This window comes from Hippocampus bargibanti, linkage group LG09 (genome assembly GCF_051943395.1).
Source record: "Hippocampus bargibanti isolate YZ-2025 linkage group LG09, ASM5194339v1, whole genome shotgun sequence".
Lineage (NCBI taxonomy): Eukaryota > Metazoa > Chordata > Actinopteri > Syngnathiformes > Syngnathidae > Hippocampus > Hippocampus bargibanti.
Window position 1 is genome coordinate 668,975 of NC_142742.1, and position 27,786 is coordinate 696,760.

Consider the following 27,786-nt stretch of genomic DNA (forward strand, 5'->3'; position numbering starts at 1 on the left):
TTTAGTTTATTTGTTCGTTTACTTGAATTATATTAGACGACAATGTGTTTGGTTTACAGGGGATTGATTCTGTCAGGGTAATGGATCCAATGTTTCAAAATGTGAGGTTACAAAAAACAAGAAAAAAAGTGATACAAAATGATGTTGGTCGACCCCTGGCGGCTAGTTACGGGAAAGCTTAACACCGCCCAAATTCGACATTTCCATGATTTTATCTGACTTTTTTTTTTAAATAAGGCAGCAAGTTTGTTCCTCTCGTACTTTTCTCGCCGTAAACGTGTAAAAACAATTTGTGTTGTAACTGTCTGTTGTGATGTCGGCCTTTTTTCGTGTTTTTTCTTGTAACTTCGTCCACACCTATTTGCTAAAATAAGAAATTGTGTTTTTAAAAATATTTTCTATCACTTATAAAGTAAAAAAAACGAACACGTGAAATACAAATAAAACTTGACACTTTCTTAAGAAGACAATTCTTAAAAAACTGCACTAACCTTCGGTGTGATGAACGAGGTAACGTGTAGCTTAAGGTCTTGATCTCGTCCATCGAGCCATGTTGCCCTCGAACGTCTCGCGATATTTCCCGAAATATCTCGACATACGTTGACATGACCGCCAAACATTATTTGAAATCTGTTTTTTTTAATATCTCACATTTGATTCATTTACAAAAAAATAATGGCGGTGACAATTCCAGTGTTTGAAAATGAAAACAAATGTACAGCAGAAGCGTAAAGACGCAAGCGCGGGCACACAAATAGACTTTAATAAATAGCTTTTTTTTCATTGGATGAAAAAAAGAACAGCTTCGATTGTGTTCCCATCATGTCTTACTTATTGAGCAAATAAAGTTTTTTTTTCTAGAGTCTTCCTTTTAAATGCGAGCAATTCGAGGCATTGTGTGAATGATTACAAGTGACACGACACACGTTTTGATGCAGACATTCCGTTTTGGCACAAAAGTCAAGACAAGACAACCAATTCAGTCACCAAAAAAACAAACAAAAAAAAAAAAAACAACAACAACAAGACAAAGCGAAAAAAAGGGGGGCTTCTGTTTTTGTTTGTTGTTGTTTTTCCAAATTCAGAAATTAGAAAGCAGGCAAATTTCAAGCATGTGTTAATAAATAATAATAATAATCCATTTCATTTCTAAGCGCCTTTCAAAACTCTCAAGGTCACTTTACAGTCACTGGATAAGTTTTTCTGCGGGTGAGCAGCGGCAGCCACATGCGCCAGCGTTCACTCAACCCTGAAGTAACTGAAATAGACAGAAAGTGAGCTAGCTAGCTAATAGATAGCTAATAGATAACTAGCTAGATAGCTATTAAGCTAATAGATAGCCAGACATATAACTAGCTAGATAGCTATTAAGCTAATAGATAGCCAGACAGCTAGCCAGCCAGCCAGCTAGGTGCTAATAGATTGCAAATAGCTAGGTAGCTAGCCAGATAGATAACTAGCTAGATAGCTAGCCGGAAAACATAAAGTGTGTGTGTGTAACCTGATTGGCCAGTTTGGACACTAAACATACACATTCCAGGAAGATAAAAAAATGGACGCAACATATTGCAGGATCATGCGAGTTCCCAGCGGGCTTGATATGAAAAAGAAGCAAAGCAGACCAATTGTGGACCGGGGGCCACACTTTGCCCACCCTTCCTCTCAACGTATTGTGTCGGAGCTCGCCGCGCTTTCACGCAGCAATCCAGCAAAATCCTCAGGGAAAAAAAAGACACAAAACACAAACGGCGACATCGACAACACGCTTCACCAAAATACACGTCAACACGCCTCCAATCCCCCAAAAACAAATTTGATGGATTAGTGACAGCATTTTATTTGATATCTATTTGTTTTCACCTGCTCCCATTTTGCAGCTCCGCAGTCCCTGAGCACTGGACTGAACTTCCATTGCACATTTCGCATTCTCATTGCGTCAGTCAGGAAAAACGCACACTACACTCAGAACGCAAACGAAGAGTCCTCGCTTGTACACAGTAGCAGCAGCGGAGCGGCTGACGTAGCCGGCAGAAATTGAACCGATGCAAAATGGCTTTGTTTTTAAATCGCAGGAACGTTTCTATTCGTTTTTGTTGACATATTTGTGCCTGATAATGCATTTAGAGGACAACCGACACCATTTTTTTGTTTCCTAACTGACATCAGAAAAACGTTTCATAGCATCTGAAATAGCCAAAACACACAGGCTGGTATTTTCAGTCAAATGCAAAACACCAATAAATTGTCCCAAAACTGCAACTAAATGAGCTCAAAACTGGGCAGATTCAGAAAGTCCCGCCCCCTTTGTTCGTGATGTCACGCCAGGATACTCCTTCACAAACTGCCTTGCTCCAGAATCAAAACAATGGCTTCAGATTGGGAGAAAATGCTTTCTTGTTACTCATCCACAGTTATGAATATGATTCAAATAGTTTCCGAAGAGGAAAGCATAAATGTTTGCAATCAATTAAAAGAAGTCCTTCCGTATCAATTGGAGCCGTCTGGACTCCAATGTTGCGCCCAGAAAATGCACAAGATGGCGCACAAGCTCCGTTGGAAATGGGCTGATTTGTCCGCTGGGAATTGGTGTCAATGTACACCTTTTTATGCGTGTTACCGCAATTGGCTACGACACACAACGATTTACCATTGTGTTATATATGTAGTTTGCCTTCTAATTTCGCCATCAACACGGTGTTTTCTGACAAAAAAAGTACCCAAAATGCATTGTGTGTCGCTTTCTTGGTCAGGGGCGTTCCCTACGTGACGTCACGTCAGCTATCGTCACCAACTGAAAAACAAGACTTCCGGAATATTCAGCATGAGTCTTAAAAGGTAAAATATAGCCATATGCGGTAGAATCTTGATAAAATACACTCAACAGAAGTCATTTGACGAATTATGGACGCAACTTGTCCGCAGGTGTCGGTTGTCCTTTAAGGGTGGGTAAGTGTTGGAGTTAAGGTGAGGAACTCCAAATGGGATGAATTAAATGAATTTAAAAAAAAAAAAAGAATAAAATAAAAGGATCCAAAGCTAAAGCTAAAAAGCGATGCAACGGGAGCCATATTGAAAGTGGTCACTATGTACATCATGAGTTTGAGTTTAGAGGACAACACGAAGGGGCTAATTTGACACTTGCTGCTTTTGTGCTAAGGGGTGTCAAGATTATTATTATTTTTTTTTTTGTATCCGGTTTGGATTACAGCATGCAGTGGTCTAATGTGCTAAGGTCTCGGCGGCGGGAGTCGGCATTACTGATTGGTTCCCGCTTTGGCGATGCGAAGGCTGTCGCTTCAATGCTTCTGCACTCGCATGGCGCCTGCACACAAAAACACGCAAATTATTAATACCAAAAAAAAAATAAAAAAAAATGAAAGCACACTATTAGCCTAAAGAGCTTTGAGTTTTGTTGATGCTTACCTCTCTCCCCTCCATTTCTCATGTTCGTATCCTCCTCATCTGCCCCGTCGTCCACTTTAAGAATAATGAAAACAAAAACAATGATACCTTCAAAACTAATCTGATATGATATTATTCCTCAACATTTTTTGCGTGATTTCACCTGAGTGGAGCTCTTTGACCAGTGACGACATGGTGTTGGTGATGGAGTCGGCAGCCACCAGCAGGTCGTTCCGCAGATTCCGAGGGACACCTGACGCCCAAAAAAACACATCGTGATTAGAATCAGTCAACCGCACACACAATAAAATAAAACTATGTTTTCATCTATTTATCTTTGTTTATTTATTTATTTGATTTTATGTATTTATCTATCCTATTTTATTTATGTATTTATGTACTTAAGTATTTATTTATTATTGTATTTATTTATTTTTTATTTATTTACCTATTTTATTTATTAATTTATCAATATCTTATTTTATTTATTTATCTGAATTTGTATTGATCTTATTTTCTATTTATTTACCTATTGTATTTATTAATTTTTCTATCAACCCATGTATTTATTTATCACTTATTTTATTTATCTTCATGTTTATTTTTTGAAGCATTTTATTTATCTACTATCTTATTGTATTTGTTTATCTTATTTTGAATTTATTTATTTATCTATTTACCTATTTAAGTATGTATCTATCTATAATAATAATAATAATAATAATAATAATAATAATACCTTTCATTCAAAACTCTCAATGCCATTTTGTCCATGAATTTTTCTGAAATCATTCCAAATTGTCTTGTCGGTTGTCAGGGCCTGCGAGGCCTTCTCTGCTGGCCTGAAAATATCTGAATGGTAGACTGATGCTAATGCTATTTTGTACAGGAATTCTTCTGAAATCATTCCAAGTTGTCTTGTCGGTCGTCAGGGCCTGCAAGGCCTTCTCTGCTAGCCTAAAAATATCTGAATCACGGACTGATTTTCATTATATTTTGTCAATTATTAAATAATTTAAAAAAAAAAAACAATCATTGTGCTATAATTTTTTTCATGAAGGAAACATGCGGTCGAGATTTGATTTTACTTACCTCAAGACCGCAATGTGTGTGTGTGTGTGTGTGTGTGTGTGTGTGTGTGTGTGTGTGTGTTTTTTTGAATGGACTCACCCTGAGCGAAGGCCTCCAGCACGTCGCCCCCCAGGCCCGCCATACAATCCTGGGGGGTGTGCGTGGGGGTGGAGCCGGCCGAGGTGGAGCGGATGGGCATTGGCATGGAGCAGCCCGCCCCGTGGCTGGGTGACGAGTGGGGGGAGCCGCCCGATTGGGACTGCGCAGTCATTTTAGACAATACAATACAATACATATTGATTTATATAGCGCTTTATTCCATGTGATTTTATAATCATCATCATCATCATCATAATAATAATAGTACATTTCATTTCTAAGCGCCTTTCAAAACTCTCAAGGTCACTTTTAAGTCACAGGATAAAGTTTTTCTGTGGGTGAGCAGCGGCAGCCACAAAGCGCCAGCGTTCACTCAACCCAGAAGTAACTCAAATAGATAGGAAGCTAGCTAGCCAATAGATAGCTAGCTAGATAGCTAGACAGCCAGCTAGATAGTTATATAGCTAATAGATAACTAGCTAGATAGCCGGCCAGGGAGCTAGATAGCAAATAGCTAGCTAGCAAGATAGCTAGCTAGATAGCTGGATAGCTAGATAAATAAATCAAGAAATATTCACACAAAATGCTGATTTCATACCATCGCCTTCCTGATTTATTCAACTTCCGACGAGACAACTGGATAGCGTTCACTCAACCCGGAAGTAACTCTAATAGATAGAAAGCTAGCTAGCTAGCCAATAGATTTTACAGCGGTCGATACAAAACTATTTTTGTATCACGACAGCAAAATTATAATAGTCACAGAATCCTAATGGTAAATTTGCCCCTCCTCCTAATAATCTGATTGACATCTATGTAACTTGGGGGGGGGGGGCGCATATTTGATGACAGTGCGCCATTAAAGCAACATTTAAAATACACAAAGGTCCACCCACCGCCTGCTTCTGTTCCTCATCCTGGATGATGATGTTAGCAGACGAGAAGACGATGGTCGTCAAAGTGGTGCAAAGCCAGAAGAGAAAAGGAATTCAGCGTGTGATAATAAGACATAGGTGACATGAAGCAATGCGACTGGGAACCTTGAGAAGCCTCATGAGTCCTTCCAACTGCACCATCAGCTCCCGCCGGCTCTCCTGCAAGGCCGACATGCGCCTCTCCAGCTCGTCCTTCCTGTGCCTGACGCCACATATTTATTACCAAAAAATGGAGGCATATATTGCTGAAAATGTAACTTTTTTTGGTATTTTTATGACAAGAATAGTCTTTTTTTTATTGCTATTTTTGGTCAAATACTTTGTGTTGTTTAATTAGTGAGCACATTTGGTTTTTTTTTACTATTTTTGTTGAATTCAGATTTGTTTTTTTACAGATTTTTGTTTCATGTTTTTTTTTGTAATTACAACCCTCCGCACCCAGCCCACCACCTTTTCCACCGACTCCCCTATACTTTGTGTTGTTTAATTAGTGAGCACATTTGTTTTTTTTATTATTTTTGTTGAATTCAGATTTTTTTTTTACAGATTATTGTTTTATGTTTTTTTTGTGGTAATTTCAACCCTCCGCACCCTGCCCACCACCTATTCCAGCAACAAAAACTAGTCCGCCAGCCATTGTGGTGCTCCGTGTGTTTCCCGAACACTAGTTTGTATGCCAAGATTATATTCTTGCAAATTTAATGTTTGTAAGGCGAAAAGTTTGTGAGCTAAAGCCTTCGTAAGACGAGGTATTACTGTATTTTGAGCATTTTTTCATGTCATTTTTCAATTTCTTGATCCTTGTTACCTGAGCAGCCTGAGCTCTGTCAGCAGTGTGGGATTCTGCTGGGTCTTCTCCGGCGTGGGCTGGGACGCCTGCTCATGCTCCAGACGAAGCCTTTGGATCTCTTGAAGGATCTCCCTGAAATAAACGTGACAACATTACTTGACGGTTGAAGTTCAAATTTATATCTTAAAAAAATAATCATCATCATAATAAATGGATAAGTATTCACAGAAGCGATTAAAGGACAACCGACACCTTCGGACAAGTTGCGTCCAACGGAGCTTGTGCGCCATCTCGTGCATTTTCTGGGCGCTACATTGGAATCCAGACGGCGCGCATTGATTCGGAAGGACTTCTTTCATGGATTGCGAACATTTATGCTTTCCTCTTCAGAACTATTCCTAACTGGATGAATCACAAGAAAGCATCTTCTCCCAATATGAACTCTCTGAAGATATTGTTTTGATTCTGGAGCAAGGCAGTTTGTGTGTTTGAGTATTCTGGCGTGACGTCACCAACAAGACCTTGTGAAACTCGTCATTTTGATGTAATTTTGGGACACTTGAACTCATTTTTATTGGTGTTTTCCATTTGACTAAAATATGAGCCTGTGTTTTGGCTATTTGCTATCGAACGTGTTTCTCATGTCAGTTAGGAAACAAAAAAATGGCGGCGGTTGTCCTTTAAAGCTTTATAATTCTTTTTATTAATTTATGATCAAAATGGGCCCTTGACCACAGAATGTGTCCCCCCTCCCCAAAGTTTTTATGTATTTTTTTCCCACCTGTTTTTATTCTCCAGCTCGGCAATGAGTTGCCTCTGCTGCTTGTTGGCGTCAAAGGTGAACGTGAGGTCGGAGGGAGGACATTGTTGCTGTGAAATCAAAACACACCAACGTGACAAAAAAAAGAATAATACTCATTAAAAAATGGTCAAGATGGTCAGTTGTAATGTTTTGAAAAGTGAACACCAAAAGCTAAATTCTGACCGTGGAGTTGCCCGCCTCGGCCGCCAGCCGTGCGGCGTAACGAGCGATGAGCCGGTGTTCTTCGTCCAGCCGGCTAGGACTCTCCAAAACGCTGCAGGTTTTGGACAATGATAAAAAGACTTCATTGGATTCACCACACGGGCACGCTAAACCATGGTGTACAAGGACAAGCATATGACCAAAAAACATGACAACAAAAAAGATAACACGGAGCTCTGTGGTTAGCTAGATGTGTGTGTGTGTGTGTGTGTGTGTTAGATAGCATTTTGATAGCTAGCTAGCAAGTTAGACAGCTTGCTAGTGTGTTAGATAGTTAGATCACAAACTAGCAAATTAGATGGGCAGTTTGAAAGTTAGATAGCAAGATAGCATGTTACATAGGTTGCTAGCATGTTAGCTAGCTAGGTAGCCAGTTAGAAAGCTTACGAGCAGGTTAGATAGCTGGCTAGCAAGTTAGATGCATTTTATTAACCCCTTGTTGGCTCCAACAAAAATCGCAATCTGACATCGGAAGTTGACGTATTTCGACGAGTCATTTTGAGGCCACCCGTAGCAAAAAATGTGCCGCCTTACACATTGTGAGGAGGGTCCTGGGGTCTCTCGGCCTGCTCGGGGAACACGGGATGCGGTGGCTCGCCGATGGGGACGCAGCCCAGCGATTTGCTGATGGCGTGGCTCAGCTTCTTGGCGGGAGACTTCTGCAAAAAGGCCAGGACCAACGCCATAAGGTGGAGGACGGATGACGGCCTCAGCAAATCATCATCATCATCATCATACATTTCATTTCTAAGCGCCTTTCAAAACTCTCAAGGTCACTTCACAGTCGCAGAATCAGTTTTTTTTTGTGGGTGAGCAGCGGCAGCCACATGCGCCAGCGTTCACTCAACCAATAAGGAAGTAACTCAAATAGATAGAAATCTAGCTAGCTAGCCAATAGATAGCTAATAATAATAATAATAATAATAATAATAATAATACATTTAATTTATAAGCGCCTTTCAAAACTCTCAAAGTTACTTTACAGTCGCAGGATCAGTTTTTCTGTGGGTGAGCAGCGGCCGTCACATGCACCAGCGTTCACTCAACCTGGAAGTAACTCAAATAGATAGAAAGCTAGCTGGGTAGCTAATAGACAGCCCATAGATAGACAGCTAGCTATATAACTAGTAGATAGCTAGCTAAATAGCCAACCAGCTATATTTGTGGTGTCCCTTATATTTGGAAAACGTTTATATACTTTGAAAACTTGTATTCGTTTGCTGACGATTTTGGAGTGATTAATAGATAGCAAACAGCTAGCTAGCTCAATAGCTAGATATATAAATCAGGAAATATTCACACTATATCAGCCATAGGTTCCCGACAGCTGCACTAAATGCAGATTTTTTTTAAGTGCGAATTTAGCGGCGAGTGAGTTTCCTCAAAATGGCGGCCGACCGTCCACTTGAATTGAAATGCCTGTCTCAAATCAACAAAATGGCCGTTCTGTGTTTCACGATTCGTGTTTATTATTGTACCCAACTTGAGAATCCTACAGAAGGCAATTCCAATCATTTGCGAGAGTGACAAATAAATAAACGAATAAAAGAAAGAATGTACCCAAGACGAGTGCTCCTTCATCTGGTGCTGGTTGCTGTGGGGTCCGTTGGCGTGGCCTCTCCAGAAGCAGCTCTGGCACAGCTGGTAGCCGTGGCACTGCTGGCAGCGATAGCGGAAACCCATCATGCTCTCGCTGCGGCAATACGAGCACTCCACCGGGTGGAAGACTGAAAACAACCGAGGACAAGGACGCACGTATTGGACCGCTCGCAAATACATGATTATTATGTACAGAGATACCTCAGCTTACGAACGCTTTAGCTCAAACACCGAGGGCCACGGTGGCTGGTGGACTACTTTTCGGCGGGTGAACACCAAACCACACGGTCGAACAGCGCCACGGTGGCTTGCGGACTAGTTTTCGTCATCCCTGTTCTTTGGGTGCAGACGTGGTTTGTTATCAAGGATACTTTTGCTTTATGGGACCGAAAAAGAGCGCACCACAGGCTAGTGTTAAGCCAAAGAGGACACGAAAGAAAAACGTCTGTAGATTTGGATGAATGAAAAGCAGCTAGCAGGGGACAGTGTGAGTGAGGGTATTATCGCCGAGAAAGCACGGCGACTTCACTCGGATATCATCAAGAGGCAACTACATTAACGGCCATCACAAAGGTCAATTAAACAACTGTATTATACAGTAGTTTATTTCTTTCATTACAATACAATAGCACATTTATTATACATAAAAATAATGTATATTTTGTGACGTTTTAAGGCTTATGTAGTAGAAAATTATGTTTTATGGGCACCTGGGAACGGATTATTCTCATCTTAATGGTTTCTTATGGGAAATAAATGTTTGGAAGACAAATTTTTCGCCTTACATACACTCTCTGGGAACCAATTAAGTTTGTAAGCTGAAGTATCACTGTATTTTATTTGTATTAATTTTGGGACAGCCATGTTTGTGAGATCTAAAAAAAAAACGTGCCATTTTCAACATTTGCGAGTCTGTGCATGAGTGGCAGCCATACGAGGCATTGCGGCGGAGGGTCCGCCATCAAGACATCCAAAAACGTGTTCAGCGTGATTTTCTTCTGGAAGCAAACACACATGCACACACGCACACACAAACACAAGCACACACACACATTTTCCACCATTAATGTGACCAATAACCAGTAGGACTTTCACCATTAATCTTTTCAAGTCGAATATCCACTACCCAATTAATATTACCAAAAGAAAAAAAATACAAATGTATATACAGTAAAGTCTCGTTATATCGATATCGGATATATCGATAGTCCCGGTTATATCGATACTATTTCTATGAACGCAAGGAGCAAATTTACATGCCGCAGGATCGGATATATCGATATTTTTTCCGACTCCCGAGAATATCGATATAATGAGACTTTACTGTATATATAAATATATATCACCAGTATTTCATTCATTCTAGTTTAAAAAAAAAGTTACATTGTTGAAAATCGAATTGTCCTGAATATTGACACTCGAGTAGGAAAAAAAATGGACTGCAATGTGGTCCTCCCACCTGCTGGGGGAAGCACGTCCTAAGCGAGTGCTCGGTGTAGCCAAAGGAGGGCCCCTCAAAGACAGCCGTGGGAAGTTTCAGCACCTCGCGTAGGAACTGGTCGAACTTGGGAAACAACATGACGCCACTCGAGTCCGACATCTGAGAGAAAATGTCTGCCAGACAAACAGAGGGGGCAATGGAAACATTAATTATCAAACAATAAAATAACATTCAAATTAAAAAAGTTCGAGTATGAGCAAGGAAAAATTGGTTGAACAACAGCGCCCTCTGGCAGGTCAAGGTGTGCCACTACACAACCCAAATGATCAAAAATGAGTTCTTGAAAAGTGTACATTGAATTTGTTCTGATCAAGAAATCAAAATGTTTTATTTTTCATATTTTTCCCAAAAATTACAATATATGGTGTTTTCAAGAATAAGAATAAGAATAACAAGAATAAGAAGAAAACAAGAAGAAGAAGAAGAAGAAAAAGAAAAGAAGTAATAATGGTAATAATAATAATAATAATAATAATAATAATAATAATAATAATAATAATAATAATAATAATAATAATAATAATAATAAATCATTTCTAAGCGCCTAACGTACTTCAACACACTGACCATACTGTATACTATGCTGTCTGGATTATTGAAAAAAATATATTGTATCTCATTTGCCGCAGAAAAAACCCCAATTTTACCTTTATAATACACAAGTTCAAATTAAAAAACACGCACAGGTCTGTATATATATATTTTTTTTTTGGTGCAAATGATGCTTTTGCCCCCCCACTGTGTATAAATAAGGTACTTACAACGCAGTTTGTCCACTATTTTGCCTCCACACATGGTTGCTAGCATTGCTTTCATGGAGAACACCGTCAACTTGCCGTGACTTTCACTGAGACAAACAAGAGGATCGAAGAAGAAACATGTTTGGGAATTAAAGCAGTCAAAATTTGGCAAGACATTTTGATTGTATTTAAAATTTGACTCTATGGTTTTACAAATACAATCTTGTTCAGGGTTTTGTAAATCATAACATACCTATCATAGGTGGCCACCATGAAGTTGAGCAGAAGTCCAATGGACTGCTCCACGTTGATCTGGTGCGTGGTGGGCAGCCGTTTGTTCAGCTGGTAGTAGATGGAGGATAGGATGGTCTCCAACCGCGACACGTTGATCTCGGCGTGGTGCTCCAGAGTGTTGAGACCATTATCCCGGAAGGCCTCGATCATGTTCCACACGTCCACCAGGTGAACTGACGCCACACACACATGCGCGCAGACCAAAAGAAAAAACGTCAACGGGTTTCTGAAAAACGGCTAACGCGTTGGAGTTGACGGCCGCTCACGGTTGCAACGCTTCTGCACGAATCGGAGCTTGCACGCCGTTCTGTACGTTGACAGTCGGATCACGTCAAAGTTTTGAGCTCCTGAGAAGAAGAAACATTTTATGTCAGTATTCATTTTGGTCATTTAAAGGACAACCGACACCATTTTTTTTGTTTCCTAACTGACATCAGAAAAATGTTTGATAGCATCTAAAAAAACAAAAACACACAGGCTGATATTTTTTGTCAAATGCAAAACATCAATAAAAATGACTTCAAGTGTCCCAAAACTGCCACAAAATGAGCTCGGAACTGGGCTGATTCAGAAAGTCCCACCCTCTTGTTCGTGATGTCACTATTGGTCACACACTGCCTTGCTCCAGAATCAAAACAATAGCTTCAGAGAGTTCAGTTTCGGAGAAGATGCTTTCTTGTTACTCATTATGAATATGATTCAAATACAGTAAAGTCTCGTTATATCGATATCGGATACATCGATAGTCCCGGTTATATCGATATTTTTTCGGACTCCCTTGAATATCGATATAACGAGACTTTACTGTAGTTCTAAAGAGGAAAGCATAGATGTTTGCAATGGATTAAAGAAGTCCTTCCGTATCAATTTTAGCCGTCAGGACTCCAATGTAGCATCCCAGAAAATGCACTAGATGGCGCCCAAGCTCCGTTGGAAATGGGCTGATTTGTCCGCTAGGAATTTGTGTCAATTTACACCTTCTTTATGCGTGTTACCGCAATTGGCTGCGATACACAACAATTCACCATCGTGTTATTTATGTCGTTTTCCTTCTAATTTCGCAATCAACACTGCGTTTTCTGACGAAAAAAAGTACCCAAAATGCAATGTGTGTGACTTTCTCGGTCAGGGGCGTTCCTGACGTGATGTCACTTAGGACATCGTCATCACCTCGACAACAAGACAACCTGAATATTCAGCGCGAGTCTTAAAGGGTAAAATATAGCTATATGCGCTGGAATCTTTGTCATATACGCTCAGTAGAAGTCATTTGAAGTGATTTTACAAATTATGGACGCAACTTGTCCGTAATTGTCGGTTGTCCTTTAAGTGTAAAAAGAAGAGCAAGGCAATGATACTTGTGTCCACTCACTCATCTCCATGAAGAGCTGTCTCTTCTCCACGGCCGCCTTGCTGCCCTCCTCAATCATCCTGAAGGCTGCAGAAAGAAAGAACACTCGAGAAACCATTGACACCATTCATCGTCATGCACATTGTTATTGTTGACACTGGCCAAATGCACATTTTAATCAGATGGCGAGAGGCGTCTCAGCGTATTTTGGACACAGACTTCAAAAGAAGTTTCCCTTTTTTTGGACATTGAGTGTCTTGAGATATATTCATTATTTTAAGGAAATCTGATGCAAAAAAATATCTTGTCAACATTTGTTGGTGGTTTACGGTTGTGCTATACGAAAGCGAGGAAATGCTAATATGTAGTAAACATTTTTGACTCGGCAATGTCGTTGGAATAATTTTGGTTATTGTTGTTGAATTTCTCGGCCAAGAGACAACGAGAAGCAAATTTAACTTGTATTCATAGTCAACAAAGTTGTAATGACGAAATGTAGAGCAAAGACAACTCGAGCTATTAGCTCGCGATGCTAAGCTAATCCGCCCGTCGTGAGTACCGGCACCTGCTGTTCATGCTAGCGTAAATAAACAAACGACTCCTTTCTGGTTATTAATTCCTCATCTGACATGTGTGAGTGCTGTTATGAAAGATCTTTTTAGCCTTTCCAGAGTTCCCAGTTGGGTTGTTTCTTCACTTGTCCCGCCCCTGCACATCATTCTCCAAGCTAATGGGTTAGCAATGGCTAGCGCTTGATAGCTAAATAGCATTTTTACCTGTGGGTGGCTCAGTTCAGCGTCATGCAAATTAAAACGTTTTCTTTTCAACGGCGAGCCTGTCAAGAAAAGATACATTGCTTCAACACTTCAAAACAAGACAATAGTCAAAATGTTCCGGTGAAATCTTGACAGACGCGGTCATAATTTCATGAGATAAGTGGTTGTATTGCAAAGCATATCAACCACAACGAGAATGAATCTTTTTTTTTAATTACGGTAAATGTGCTGCTGTATACAAAACCAATGTAATGATGATTATATGGATACCAAATAAAATATCGCCTGTCATCGCGTGTTATATTGTTTATAAATGGTCCGTTAATACGCATGGTTAAACTAATAAATTAAAAATCGATTGTTTGTCATGTTAAAAAAAAAAACTCATGTATTCGAGTAAAACATACTATTATTATTTCTTTTAATTCTATTTTGATAAATATGTCATCTAAACCAGAAGGTTAAAACGTTGCAGTTTGACATGTAATAATTATGTTGCAGTCATATGTGCACAATCAATGGCATTGACGGTGATATGTAATGATGGTGAGTAATACCCCTAAAAATGTAAGATGAGTTAATGTGTGTAACGATTTTAGAGAAATGATACTAAAGTCGTGACATGTTAACGCGCGAATGCAAAATATATACAAAATGTACAACGTATATATTAATATGCATAACATCGAGTGTCCATCGATATGTACTGTATAGTTTCGCATTGCAGGAAGTATTTATTTCAATTGAGAATTGTTACACAAAATGATAGTGAGTTGAACTGAAACGACGACGTCAAGAACTGACTGCGGAGGGAAAAAAACAGTTTATGACATAATAAACGACAACTGTGCGAGTGACATCATCGCTGCCGCTGCCGCTCCAAGGTGCATTCGCGTACAAACCGCACCGTCAGTATCCAGTTGACGCCGCTCTGCGGTATCTCGCCAAAATAAAAATAAAAATAAAATAAAATGAAACCACCCGTTTAGCGGCCACGTCGCACACACACTGGTGACACCATAAGATGATAATCGCTGCTAATAACATCAGGTTCCCTCACCGTCTAGTATCGAAGCCCCACACTGTGAAGCTGGCCTCCAATCCCCGCAGTTAAAACAACGTCAGCATCCTCCGCCGCATCTGCACCGCGATGGAGATTCCCCGGAAAAGAAAAACAAAATGATGTCTCGAGAGCGTCTTCTCGTCTCACGGCAGTCTGCGCGCTAACCGGAAGAAGCGTCTTGGGTTCTGTCCGTCATCGTCGTCCCCTCGATTGTCACCGGGAGTCCCCGGAGCACTGCGGTGGTGGTGGCCGCGCACACGGACGTGCAGGTCGGCATCGTCGGCGAGCCAAGCGGCGGCGGCGGCGGAGGACGAGATGCCACGCGCGGTCACCTGATCCTCAGTGCGCATGCGCGTAGACGCGGCCACCACTCACTTTCATGCCTTTCTTGTTTAGGATTTTTCTTTTTTGATACGTTTAACTCTTTCCATTTTAATTATCAGTGTTAAATTGTTTACAATTGAGGATTTTATGAGACACAGATTATTTATTGTATTACGTATTAATAATCCTAATTTGACCCCAAATTTATTGTGGAAGGTTGAGCGGGAAGACACACCATTTTTAAACATCATTTTTATTCATAACAGTCCAGAACATTTCAAAATGTTTTTTTACATTACATTCAGCCGTTTTAAACGGAGAACAAAATGACATTTGAGTCTTACAGAAGAGGACATTGTTGACATTTTTCCTGTCAGGGAACAGTTTGTTATCTGTATAATTAATAATAATACATGTCATTTTAAGCGCCTTATTCTGATTGTGTTAGGTTAAAGGACAACCGACGCCTCCGGACAAGTCATGTCCATAATTTGTAAAATGACTTCAAATGACTTCTACTGAGCGTATTTGACAAAGATTCCACCGCATATAGCTAGATTTCACCTTTTAAGACTTGCGTTGAATATTCAGGAAGTCTTGTTTTCGAGTTGGTGACGCTTCCAGATGTGACGTCACATCTGGAACGCCCCTGACCGAGAAAGCGACACACAATGCATTTTGGGTACTTTGTTTGGTCTGAAAACAACGTGTTGATGGCGAAATTAGAAGGAAATAACACGATGCTGAATCGTTGTGTGTTGCACCAAGACTACTATTTGATACTAGTTGACACAAATTCCCAGCGAACAAATCAGCCCATTTCCAACGGAGCTTCGTCGCCATCTTGTGCATTTACTGGGCGCTACATTGCTGTCATTGACGGCTCGAATTGATACGAAAGAACTTCTTTAATCGATTGCAAACATTTATGCTTTCATCCTCAGAACTATTTGAGTCCAATTCAGAACTGGATGAGTAACAAGAAAGCATCTTCTCCAAATCTGAACTCTCTGAAGCCATTGTTTTGATTCTCGAGCAAGACAAGACGTCCTGGTGTGATGTCATGAAAAAGTGGGCGGGACTTTCTGAATCTGCCCAGTTCCGTGCTCATTTTGTGGCGGTTTTGGGACACTTGAAGTCATTTTGAGATTTGACTCAAAATATCAGCCTGTGTGTTTTGGCTATTTTAAATGCTATAAAACGTTTTTCTGATGTCACTTAGGAAACAAAAAATGGTGCCGGTTGTCCTTTAATGTTTGTTTACTGGGTAAGCCCCATAAGCTACCTGATTTAAAACAACGCTTTGTGCCTAAAACCCCGGAATCATCTACGAGCCCCCAAAAAATTTGACATCATCACATTGTAAGTTTTCTAATTGTTTTCAATAATTCAGGGCGTGAACAATATGAAATGGTAAAATGTGACTCTCACGTCACACTTCCGGACACATGACAAATTCTCGCCTCCGTAAAAATGTAGACACACAAAAAAACCAGTCCACAGATTTCAAGTCTTGTAACGTTTGTATCGAGGTGCTTAAAACCATCCATCAAAATCTGCGTAGTGGCCTGTCAGGTCCTCCCAAAAAAAGACAAAGAATGACAGGAAAAACAAACACAAAAAAAACACACAAACATACCCTGTTTATTTTCAAACCCAAATATCTCTTTTATATTAAAATATATTAATTAAAATATATTACTTTGATTCATTCATAAGATACTTCAAAATTAGATCTAATTAGTTTGTTTGTAAGGTGACTGGTATTTTTTTTTACTATTGCATCTACTGTTTTGACTCTCTGTGGCAATTAACTGCGTATTATTTTTTTAGGTTTCAAAATCAAAACATTTAGATAGAGGCATTGCCGTTAAATATTTACAGAGAAAAATCAAAATAGTAACCTGGATGTTGAATTAATATCTCCAAAACAGGTAAGAAAAAGTAGTAGGAAGGTCTTTCGATATAAATTTCAGTGAATTCAAGCAAGTGCTACTTTTTCAATTAGGCCTTTTTCGCCTGAATTTGCATAAAGTGTAACATCGAAAAAAATAATAATTTTAAAGCCCTCTTCAAAACTAGACACTATTCTTGCCGAGTCACTGGTGACAATATAAAATAGTTGCACTTTCCCTGGCGTCGGTGTGTGTGTGTGTGTGTGTGTTCACACCGTGATTGTCGTCAACGCCCCCTTTTTTGCCTTTAAAATGACATCGACCCGAAAATAGAAGAAAAAAACCTCTAAAACAATCTTAAATTTCTACAAAAATAATGTTTTTTTCCCTGTTTTCCCATTTAAAAACTAGTTTTCATAAATCTAGAGATTAAAAATATATAGCATGTGAATGCTAAGTGCAAACTGTCAGATTGGATGCGATGAGACGACCGATTGGTTTAAGAATATATAACATGTAGAGCGCACAATAAATGAATTAATAACTAGTTCAAAAAGTCCAAAATAATAACTGTTATTGTGGTTTTACACGGGACAATTAGAAATTTTGGTTCGGACTTTAGCAAGCGTCCTGGCACTTGACATGCTTGATTTGCTGTCGCGGGCCGAATAAAATGATGTGGCGAGCCAAATTTGGCCCCCGGGCCTTGACTTTGAAACCTGTGATGTAAGGGATTAGCAAGATGGCTGAATACAAAGAGAGCTGGCTAGCTCGCTAGCTGGATGAGAATCATGGCCCTTGACATGCTTGATTTGCTTTCGCGGGCCGAATAAAATGATGTAATGGGCCAGATTTGGCCCCCGGGCCTTATCTTTGACACCTGTAATAATAATAATACATTTAATTTCTAAGCACCTTTCAAAACTCTCAAGGTCACTTTACAGTCACAGGATAAGTTTTTTTTTCTGCGGGTGAGCAGCGGCAGCCACACGCGCCAGCGTTCACTCAACCCGGAAGTAACTCAGATACCCGCACAAAAAAATCCAGTGACTGTAGGGTCCTTGAGAGTTTTGAAAGGCGCTTAGAAATTATCATTATTATAGAAAGCTAGCTAGCTAATGGCTAGTTAATAGCTAGCTGGCAATATAGCTATCTATATAGATAGCTAGTACATAGCTAGCTTGATATATATCAAATAGATAGCTAGCCAGATAACCAGCTACTTATAGTTAGATAGCTAAAAGACAGCAAATAGATAGCTAACTAGACAGCCATCGATGAGAAGGTTTCTTCAGCCGTCATCTGTACTTCTTTGAAGGCGTCCTCTTGGATAAGAAGCGAAACGTCCGACACCTTCAAAGAAGTACAGATGACGGCTGAAGAAACCTTCTCATCGATGGACCACTCCTGTATGACTGAGAGCTTACACAGAAGCTAGCTAGCCATCTAGTTAGTTAGATAGCTAATAGACAGCAAATAGATTGCTTTTGTGACTATTGTAGTCAGTAGGCAGAGGGGCATTCCAACCCCCTGTTCGCGGCTAGAAACAACCACAGGAGTCAAACTCTGATCCAAAGGATCCGGAGAAAACCCACAAAACCGCCAGGTGGGGTAAAAGCGTAAACCCCATGTAGGAATGCGACGGTGCGCGAGATCCCGACCCTCCGAGACCATCCAGTGTAAGTCTCTCCACCCGAGTGGAGCAGGTTGTCATCGTACCACCAGACAAGAGACGCAGAGCTCCGAGGGTCCCATGCAATCGTGGTGACAGAAGGCCCCGCACCCTTTGCACATGATCATGGCCTTCAGGCGACAGTAGCACTTGGACTGGCCGTCGTCCACGCCGCCGGCCTCCATGAAGGACGTTTCCGCCGGCGGCGCGCTGCGTTCGTCCGAGTCACGGCCGCCGCCGCCGCCGGGAATGGTGGTGACGGTCACCGAGAAAGACATGACGCTGCCGGCGTCCGGCACGGGGTTGCGGTTGAGAGGGTGCGGGACGGACACGCTGATGGTACCGCCGTAACGGGGCGAAAGCGGTTCCTGATGGATGGGCATCCTCGGAGTCGGGAAGGTAGATGGTCTTTGGTGACCGGGGTCCTTCGGGAGGCGATATGGTTCGGATTTTCCTCGATTGCAGAGGCGCGTATACCCTTGGGTGTTCTCATCCGTGGTACTTTGGGTTTTAACGCCGGCGGAAGGTTGCTCACGGTTGCTTCCGGACCATTCGGACTCCATTTTGAATTCCAACCTTTTCTCCGGCGCCCCCTCCTGGTCATCGCCCGTTTCTCCTTTTGTAGCGGTGACATTCGGGATGGCGGTCCGGTGAGGGCGCTTGCTCTTTGACCCTCGACCATACGTGGAGACGTTGAGGAGATAGTGTCCCGACATGGCGGGCCTCCGAGTGCTCATCCGGCCGGAGTAACCCACAGATGTCCACGGTCGGTCCAGATGTTCGGCGCCGCTGATCGTTTGATTGGATCGTCCCTGCGGTATTTTCTTGTCCGTCACATTCTGCAGGATCTGCTCCTGAGCGTCTTTGTCAAGCAGTTCTTTGCGTTGTCGGATGTCGCCGGAGACCCCCCAGCTCACGGTATTGGACCGGTGGTTCTCCGGATCGCCACTGAAGGTCGATGGAGGTGACGTCCCCTTCCTGGAGTGTAGACTCGAGATCTTGACCTCCACCGTGGTGGGCGGTTTCAGGAGGATCTGCTCCTCCAAGGGGACTTCCTTTCCCTGAAGGAGCCCGGTGACTAGAGGGTTGTTTGCGGGGATGAAAGAGCTGGTCCGGGTTGATCCACAAGGGCTTTCCTGACACTCTAGTCCAGAGTCTAAAGGTCCCGCATTCATTGTTGTCGCATCCTGAACGTTTGAGTGACTTGGACCGAGTGGATGGAGGAAGTCTGGTGGTCCAGACGGGGGTGCACTGGTGGTGTTGAGCGGTAACCTGGCTGAAGTATGCGGGGATGTCGGATCCGGGGAGGGTTTTGTCGACTTGACGGTCGGAGAACCCCTGGAGGCCGCCGCAGCCGCCGCCGCCGCTACTCGTTGCGCCCGCGCCAGCTGAGCTTTGGCTTTGATGTCCGCTAAAGTACGAGCGCCGGTACGAACCGGGCTGCTGGCGGAAGCGGGGGGAGGCATCCTTGGCGACCCATCGCTTGGCCACGCTGGGATGGGGAGAATTCGTGACACGGGGATCTGAAAGGGAACGGCGTAGATCAGTCGGGTGGTGCATTTTTGGGTGCGTTGGGTGGGAGTGGAAAAAAACAACCATTCGTCGCACACAAAATCACACCTGAAGGGAAAATTTCGAGTGCTACCATGAACCAGCAATTTTTGGGACTTTGGGAGGAAACGTGAATACCCGGAGAAAAGCCACACAGACACTAGGAGACATCTTCCTACCTTGAGTGGCGGGACTCTCTGGTTGCCTGCCGAAGTGGACGTTGCCGGACTGGGTACGGATGAAGCCGTAAGAGACACGGAGGAGATGGAGGACACTCGCTGTCTTTTTTCCGGGGCGGTGTCCTCTTCCGTCTCGCCGGGAGCTTTTCTTTTCTGCTGTTCGGAAGCGCCTCGCGGCACGGCCTTCGTCTCTTCGGCGGGCTTCACCCCAGACGTCGGAGGACCCTCTTTGAGCGCCGTACCAACTTCTTGGCTACTCGGCTCGGTCTCCGTCTCTGCGGTGACCCGCTGGTGGCCCCCCATGGGTTCCGGTGTTGAGGTCCGAACGGGGATTTCACAATCCTCGGCTTGGTGAAAGCGCCCGGTCTTTCTCAGGTCCGGGACGGAGAGCGATTCTTTGGGAGGTCGCCTCTTCTCCCGCTGGGGTGTGAACTTGAGCTTGTTGTCCGTCCGACTCTGCCCCCCGGTGCACTTCGCGGGTTTTGGTCGACGAGGCTTCGGTTCCCGTTTCGGATCGGCTTGAATCAGCTCTTGGGATTCATCAAGACTGAGCCCAGAACTACATCGGTGAAAAAGAAACAAGACAAGACTTGTTGAGTGCTTTCAGTCTCAAGTGGAGACTTTCGCTGAGTTTTAGAAGTCCAAAAGTAGTCAAATTTCTCGAAATCCGACTCCGTTCAGGTAGTTTGCAATGTATTATTATTATGAATAGATAGCTAGTTTATAGATAGCCAATATAGAGCGAGCTAGATAGCCAGCCAGCTAGCTAATAGCTGGCTAGCTAGGTACTCAGCTAGATTGCTAGCTACTGAAGTTATTGATTTTATAACGGAGGCTGCGGGCCGGATGGAAATTGACCACGGGCCACATTTGGCCCCAGGGACACGTGTGACTTTGGACATGTGTGGAATAGAAGAAAAAACCCAATTCTACTACTACTTTTCGCCGTAGTAGCTCTCAAAGAAGGCCTCTTTCCACTGCTCAACTTTCTTCTCCTTCTCGATTTCTTGGCGCATTCGCAGCTGCAACTCTGGAGTGAATTCACCTGCAGAGAAAAAATATAAATCAATCAATCAAATGCTAGTTGACTATCCTTCAAAAACTCGTGGGATGCTGCCATTTTGTCTTTTGTCAAATAAGTGCGCCTCATAGCTATCTGGCTGGCTAGCTAGCTATGTAGCTGGCTATTTATTAGCTAAATGGCTATCTAGCTAGTTAGCTAACTGTCAAGCTGGCTAACTATGAGCTATCTGTTAGCTAGCTAGCTTTCTATATATTTGTCAGAGATGTTCAATCGGACACTGTGGACAAAGGCTCGAACGCAGAAAGATTGTCTTTTGCTGCCGGTAGGAGACGTACCAATTCATGACAGACGCCTGAATTGTGAAGCCCTCTACCAAGCTATTTATTGAGAGTATATGCAAATTTAAGTGATACATTAGTAAAACATAGTTTTCTTGATTAGAATACCACACCTGCTGAGTTCTAAGCACGAACAGCTGTAAGTAATAAAACATGAACGGATAAAGTTGTAACCTGGCTAATGAACTCTTCCTGTGTAGGAGTTTCAAGTCGTAAATCGCTTCGGTGATAAAGGAGTTTGCCAAGGCCTAAATTCTGTCCAAGGCCATATCTCCTAGATGAAGATGACAGTGTAACTTGCTGTGTCTGTTGACCTCAGATTGACCCCAATTGCGTCAATTGTGTATTCGAGTCACACCTGTTCATGAAGCATATGACAGCATGAAACTTTGAAATATGATAACTTCTTATTCTCCATCACTATTTGAGTTACTTAAGGGTTGAGTGCATGGGGCTGCCACTGCTCACCCGCAGATAAAGCAATCCTGCGACTGTAAAGTGACCGTGAGAGTTTTGAAAGGCGCTTAGAAATGAAATGTATTTTTATTTTCGGGCCGCCTACCTTCAGCGAGCCGTTCCTTCCACGACTGCGCCGCCGACGTGAAGAATTCATTGTTCAACGCCGAACTCGTCACCTTGAGCAGACCGTCGGTGCAGGCCTGGTCGGGAAGAGTCGCGTGTCAGGAATCGGAAACCGCCGGCGCGTCCATAAGATATGGAACCACCTGCTGGTCCACGGCGGGAAGGAGTCGCAGGAGCCTCTGCTGGCACCCCGACGGCAGGACGCAGAAGGTGTGCTTGTTGATGAGGGCCCGTAGGTTGGTGTTGACCAAAATGGAGTCTGGAGTCTCCACGTCGATTTGGCATCTGTTACGTTTTAGGTGCCCTGTAGAAGGGGGGCGCAGCGGCAGTAGAGCTTTGAGAGTGTTCTTCGGGTCCCCACACGGTGATACCTCAGCTTACGAACGCTTTAGCTTACAAACTGTTCGCCTTACGAACATTAAATTCACGAGAATATGATCTTGGCATACCAACTAGTTTTCGGCAAACGAACCAAACCACGCGGTCAAACAGTGCCGCGGTGGCTGACGGACTAGTTTTCATCACCCTTTTCCTTGAGTGCAGAAGTGGTTTGCTATCGAGCGGAGTACTTTTGCTATGATGGAACTGAAAAACACGCCACCACAGGCTAGTGTTCAGCCGACGATGACACAAAACAAAATTACGGTCGAGAAGAAGAAGGAGATGATCGAAAAACACCAACGAGGATTGCGTTTGTGTGACTTAGCGTCCCAGTAGCAGTACGCTAGGTCGACCATTGCTACGTGTGGCTAAGGGTGTTTCTGTCTTGTCTAAGCAACGGTCTCAGGCAATAGAAGAGGTTGAAAAGCTTCTGTAGATTTGGATTCATGAAAAGCAGCTAACAGGGGACAGTGGGAGTGAGGGTATTAAAGCAGAGAAAGCACGGCAACTTCATTCGGATATCATCGAGAGGCAACGTGGAAGTCCATCATCCATTGGCAAATACCATCACAAAGGTAAATAAAACGACTTTATTACACAGTACAGTTTATTTCTTTAATTAAAATACAATAGCACATTTATTATATATAAAATAAGGTCTATTTTGTGTAGTTTGAAAGCTTATTTAGTGGAAAATTGTGTTTTATGGGGACCTGGGACTGGATTATTGTCATTTTTAATGGTTTCTTCTGGGAAATAAATGTTTGGCAGACGAACTTTTGGCCTTACTCACACTTTCTGGGAACCAATTAAGTTTGCGAGCTGAGGTATCGCTGTTCTTGTTTGCGAGCGTTATTCATCAGATGTTACCTGCACTGAAACGACCTGAGCGCTGAGAAACCTTCCTGGTTCCAACGGGGAGGCAAACATCTGCGGGCGACAATCGTAAACAAACAAAATGTCCGATTGGAGAGCCGCCCAGAAACATCGCGGTTTCTTCACCCACCGGTCTTGGCGGTGATGTTGTCGGCCATGTCTTTGATGGTTTTCAGCAGCAGCCCGGAAGTGGAAGCGTTGGGCATGGCCGCCTGCCTGCGTTGGTTCCGCTGTTGCTGTTGCTTCAAGGCCTGCAAAGCGAGAATCAAGTTGTGAATGGCGAGAATAACGTGCCAAGATGCGCCAGCGGGCGTGACGAGCGATGAATTAGACATGGCCGAAAGGCGCTTACTAATCAAATGTATTATTATTATTTATTAGCTGGCTATCTATCTGGCTGGCTAGCGAGCTATCTATCCGTGTATCTATTAGCTGGCTAGCTGTCTAGCCAGCTAGCTGTTAGCTATCTATTAGCTAGCTAGCTTTCTATCTATTTGAGTAACTTCCGAGGTGAGTGAACGCCGGCGTGTATGGCTGCCACTGCTCACCCACAGAAAAACTGATCCTGTGACTGTAAAGTGACCTTGAGAGTTTTAAAAGGCGCTTAGAAATCAAATGTATTATTATTATTTACGGACTCACAGAGTGGTGAATGTTTGCTTCTGGATATTAGTATAATAATAATAATAATAATAATAATAATAATAATAATAATAATAATAATAATAATAAACTAAAAGCTATGACGGACAGCCCCTCCCACCCCCTCCTGCCCATCCTGACAGCTCTGGGTAGCTCCTTTAGCCAGAGACTATTACACCCGCGCTGCAAGAAGGAGAGGTACCGCCGCTCGTTCCTACCGACTGCTGTCAGGCTTCACAATTCCCAATGATCACATGTGAAAAAAAAAAAAAAAAAAAAAAACTGGACACTTGTAAATATGGGTTGTTGCAATATATCTAAATGCATCTCTTGATTCTGCACTATGTACAGTCTTGTTTATAGAACGGTTTTTGCACATCTACATTTGCACAGTATACAGTTGACATTTTTATTTTGTTATGCTTAGAATATCTTGTTTTCTATCCTTTCACTCCCACCCCAACCCCATCCCTCTTCAATTGCTGCTGTGGACTGCAAATTTCCCCATTGCGGGACGAATAAAGGTATTCTGAACTGAATAATAATATATTTCATTTATAAGCGCCTTTCAAAACTCTCAAGGTCACAGGATAAGCTTTTCTGTGGGTGAGTAGCGGCAGCCACATGCGCCAGCCACTGAACCAGGAAGTAACTCAAATGGATAGAAAGCTGGCTAGCTAGCTAATAGATATTAGCATGTTTTTGCTGATGCTGCAGCAGCAATAATAACACACACACACACACACACACACACACACCCAGTGTAAACCCTCTCGATGCGTCTAACATAGATCCATCGTCTTACTTGTTTGAGGGCTTTCTTGCTGTGCTTCTGCGAGGGCGAGATGAGTTTGGCGGCGGCGGCGGACGGAGACGAGCAGCGGGGTTGCGGCGACGTCGGCTGCTGCGAAAGCAGCTTGGAAGGAACTGGTGACATACAAAAAGGCAAATGTTACAAAAAGACACTTCCCGAGGGCGGCCGGCGCGCCCACGGGAAAGCGCAGCCATCTTTTGTTTGGGATGAAACCGAAACCACGGCAGGAGGACAAAAGACGCTCTGGAGATTTATTTTCCAGTAAATCGAATAATAATACATTTAATTTCTAAGCGCCATTGAAAACTCTCAACGACACTTTACGGTCACGGGATTTTTTTTTTGTGGGTGAGTAGCGGCAGCCACACACGCCAGCGTTCACTCACCCTGGAAGTTACTCAAATACATAGAAAGCTAGCTAGCTAATAGATAGCTAATACCTAGCTAGAAAGCTAGCTAGCTAGCTATATAGCTAACAGATGTACTGCTATATAGCCAGCTAATAAATAGCAAATAGCTAGCTAGCTAGCTTTCAGTCCTTTTCATCCAAACGTCAAGTAGATTTAGTGACCTAGCTAGCTAGAAAGCAAGCCAACTACATAGCTAACAGATATACAGATAGATAGCTTGCCTCGATAGATAGCTGGAGCATCCATTGACGGAAAGAGATTATCTCACATCACACGTAAATCCGCTTCAATTTCAAGCCGCGACAGTTAATGATGAAACTTTTGGAGGTGGAATCTAGTGGAACACCGCGTGGTTACCTGGTCGCATCCAGCGTCTCCTCCGGCCTTCACAAGGTCCGCCGTAGTTTTCCGAGCTTCGCGAGTCGGACAGGTTGTCGTTGCTCTCTTCGGATTCTTCTCCCGATAACTCGGCGGCCACCTCTGAGATGTCCTTCTTCAAAAACACACTTTAGTTGCGTGCCATTGATGTATTTTGTTCTTCTCTGCTTCCGTGCGGGTGTTCAAACTAACCTTTAAGGTGTAGACACCCATCCGGCCCGGAACTTTGTAGAAGATGCCCTCTGAGCTGCGGGAGTTTGTGTGCAACATAGCATTCAGACATGCTAACGGCGACGTTCCGCTGCGTCCGTCAAATGGGGAGGGAGGAAATTGTTAGCTGTGCCCATGAGCTCATTTAATACAGGTAACATCCGAGTTACGACCGGTAACACCCTTACACCCTTACTTACGACCACGACCGGCAGACCCTTTTTTTTATTCTACGCCTGGCAACGCAGCGCGCAAGCACTCGGACCACAATTTTGGCCAGCCAGCATGTCACACACTTGCACAGCAATCTACTGCGTGACTCCACTCAATACAGTATCCTGTAGTACTGCACACTGCTTTTTTCCTTCGGCGTCTGCCTGACTCCAAGCTTGTGTTTCCGGCGACCTCTTCTGGCCGTTAGCAGAGAGAGCGATTTTTCAACCGTTGTATTCTTTACGTGTGTTTTCTTTAACCCACTATATACTATTTATATATATAACCCACTTTCATCACTTTGCTGCTGTGAAATGTAAATTTCTCCACTGTGAGACTAATAAAGGCAAATCCAATCCAATCCAATCCAATCCAATAAAATCTAAATATAAAATGTAAATCGATAATATGAAATATAAAATGATAAAAACGACACTAAAAGATACGTATAACATTTATAAATGAAGTGCACAGTAAACAGTTGTTTTATTTATTTTTATTTTTTACCTTATTTCTTTGAGTCGTTCTCTTTGGATCACCTGTAAGATTTCTTTATGGCTCATGGGTGTGTTGGGGTATTTCTCCAGCACCTGAAAACAGTAGTAACGGATCAAAAGAGTAGTAACATCAAAATCTGATCCTTTTATATTTAATTGTATTAGTATTCTTGTACTTAATGCTTATTTTGTCTGTCGGCTGTGTCTCAACGTCTCTCTATATTTTTTGGGAGCATTAATCTTTTGACACATCCAACATGGCGGACAAGGGGACGGTCGATCACGTGATTCAGAATTATTAATTCACTGGTTGGAATTTCTTCGACTGTAGGCGATGTAATATTGTTTGGTATCATACAACTACATAAAACTTTAACGGACATTTTGGCTTTGCAAATTTATTGTCAGCATTTGATTAGATTTTGTGCTCATACTGAGAAATAGACTGCTGTGTTTTTTACTTCATTAGCATGCCAAGCTAACGGTCGACATCAATTTTGGGGGTGGAGGTTTTGTGTCACTATTACATTTTTAAAAAAAATGATATTACTGACATTAAATGAAGCGTGAAAGAGTATTTTGGGTGTTTTTTGTGACGTAATCATGTAACAAAACTTCGTTGTAGCTTATGAGGCTAGCTGGGTTAGCTCCCGCGCCCCTCACGCCGTAAATCGACTCAAGTCATCGACACACGAACGTAGTTCGCCGTACGTGAACAAACAACTTTATTGAGCGAGTCTACGGTGACAGTCGTCAAATGTCACACGTAAGGGCCCCGCAGTGCGTGAACGTCGTATCACCAAGTGTCACTCAAGTGGGCGCGTCGGAGAGCCACGCATGACATATTAATACCGTCTTCGCGGCTTCCGCCCACGTTCTTCCTTTCTTCCTTTTCTGTCGCTCCCTCATCGTCGTCCTCGTCGTCGTTGTTGTTGTTGTGCAACCCTCGTCTTCAGGTAAGATAATGTCCCCGCCATCGTCGCGTAGGCCTTGTTATGTTCGCCATGTTGGATTTTACAGTAAAACAGGCAGCGGGGGGGAGGGGGGGAATCAGGTGACCGCAGCAAGCATGTGACGTCATCACACGGTACCACTGTCGCTTTCGTGACGACACAACACCGCGATGTCTTTTTTTTGTCCGTGTTAAATATCTTT

General features: G+C 42.7%; 2 protein-coding genes across 4 annotated transcripts; both read right to left on the reverse strand.

The window, feature by feature from the left end:
- Positions 1 to 625: 625 nt before the first annotated feature.
- On the reverse strand, positions 626 to 14,974 carry LOC148893169 (dystrobrevin beta-like). Its single transcript, XM_089004986.1, has 20 exons — positions 14,811 to 14,974; positions 14,643 to 14,722; positions 13,583 to 13,641; positions 12,828 to 12,893; positions 11,722 to 11,802; positions 11,415 to 11,628; positions 11,183 to 11,268; positions 10,380 to 10,534; positions 9,813 to 9,918; positions 8,882 to 9,048; positions 7,856 to 7,980; positions 7,283 to 7,373; positions 7,079 to 7,167; positions 6,316 to 6,429; positions 5,613 to 5,709; positions 5,469 to 5,489; positions 4,573 to 4,732; positions 3,566 to 3,655; positions 3,424 to 3,477; positions 626 to 3,322 (listed from the first exon to the last, which is right to left on the reverse strand). Exons 4-20 carry the CDS (start codon positions 12,883 to 12,885, stop codon positions 3,297 to 3,299), a joined length of 1,734 nt encoding a protein of 577 aa, XP_088861112.1. The 5' UTR covers positions 12,886 to 12,893; positions 13,583 to 13,641; positions 14,643 to 14,722; positions 14,811 to 14,974; the 3' UTR covers positions 626 to 3,296.
- Positions 14,975 to 16,191: 1,217 nt separating this feature from the next.
- On the reverse strand, positions 16,192 to 27,643 carry asxl2 (ASXL transcriptional regulator 2). 3 transcript variants are annotated; one of them, XM_089004706.1, is made up of 12 exons: positions 27,484 to 27,643; positions 26,642 to 26,724; positions 25,904 to 26,012; positions 25,691 to 25,823; positions 24,915 to 25,036; positions 23,598 to 23,718; positions 23,462 to 23,521; positions 22,354 to 22,514; positions 22,191 to 22,287; positions 21,203 to 21,311; positions 20,267 to 20,825; positions 16,192 to 20,059 (listed from the first exon to the last, which is right to left on the reverse strand). In XM_089004706.1, the coding sequence occupies exons 1-12, from the start codon at positions 27,538 to 27,540 to the stop codon at positions 18,575 to 18,577; spliced, it is 3,096 nt and encodes a 1,031-aa protein (XP_088860832.1). In that variant the 5' UTR covers positions 27,541 to 27,643; the 3' UTR covers positions 16,192 to 18,574. The 3 variants fall into 3 exon arrangements, with proteins under 3 accessions (XP_088860832.1, XP_088860831.1, XP_088860830.1); XM_089004705.1 differs by having other exon boundaries at positions 21,206 to 21,311; positions 25,691 to 25,826; XM_089004704.1 differs by having other exon boundaries at positions 25,691 to 25,826.
- Positions 27,644 to 27,786: the final 143 nt, after the last annotated feature.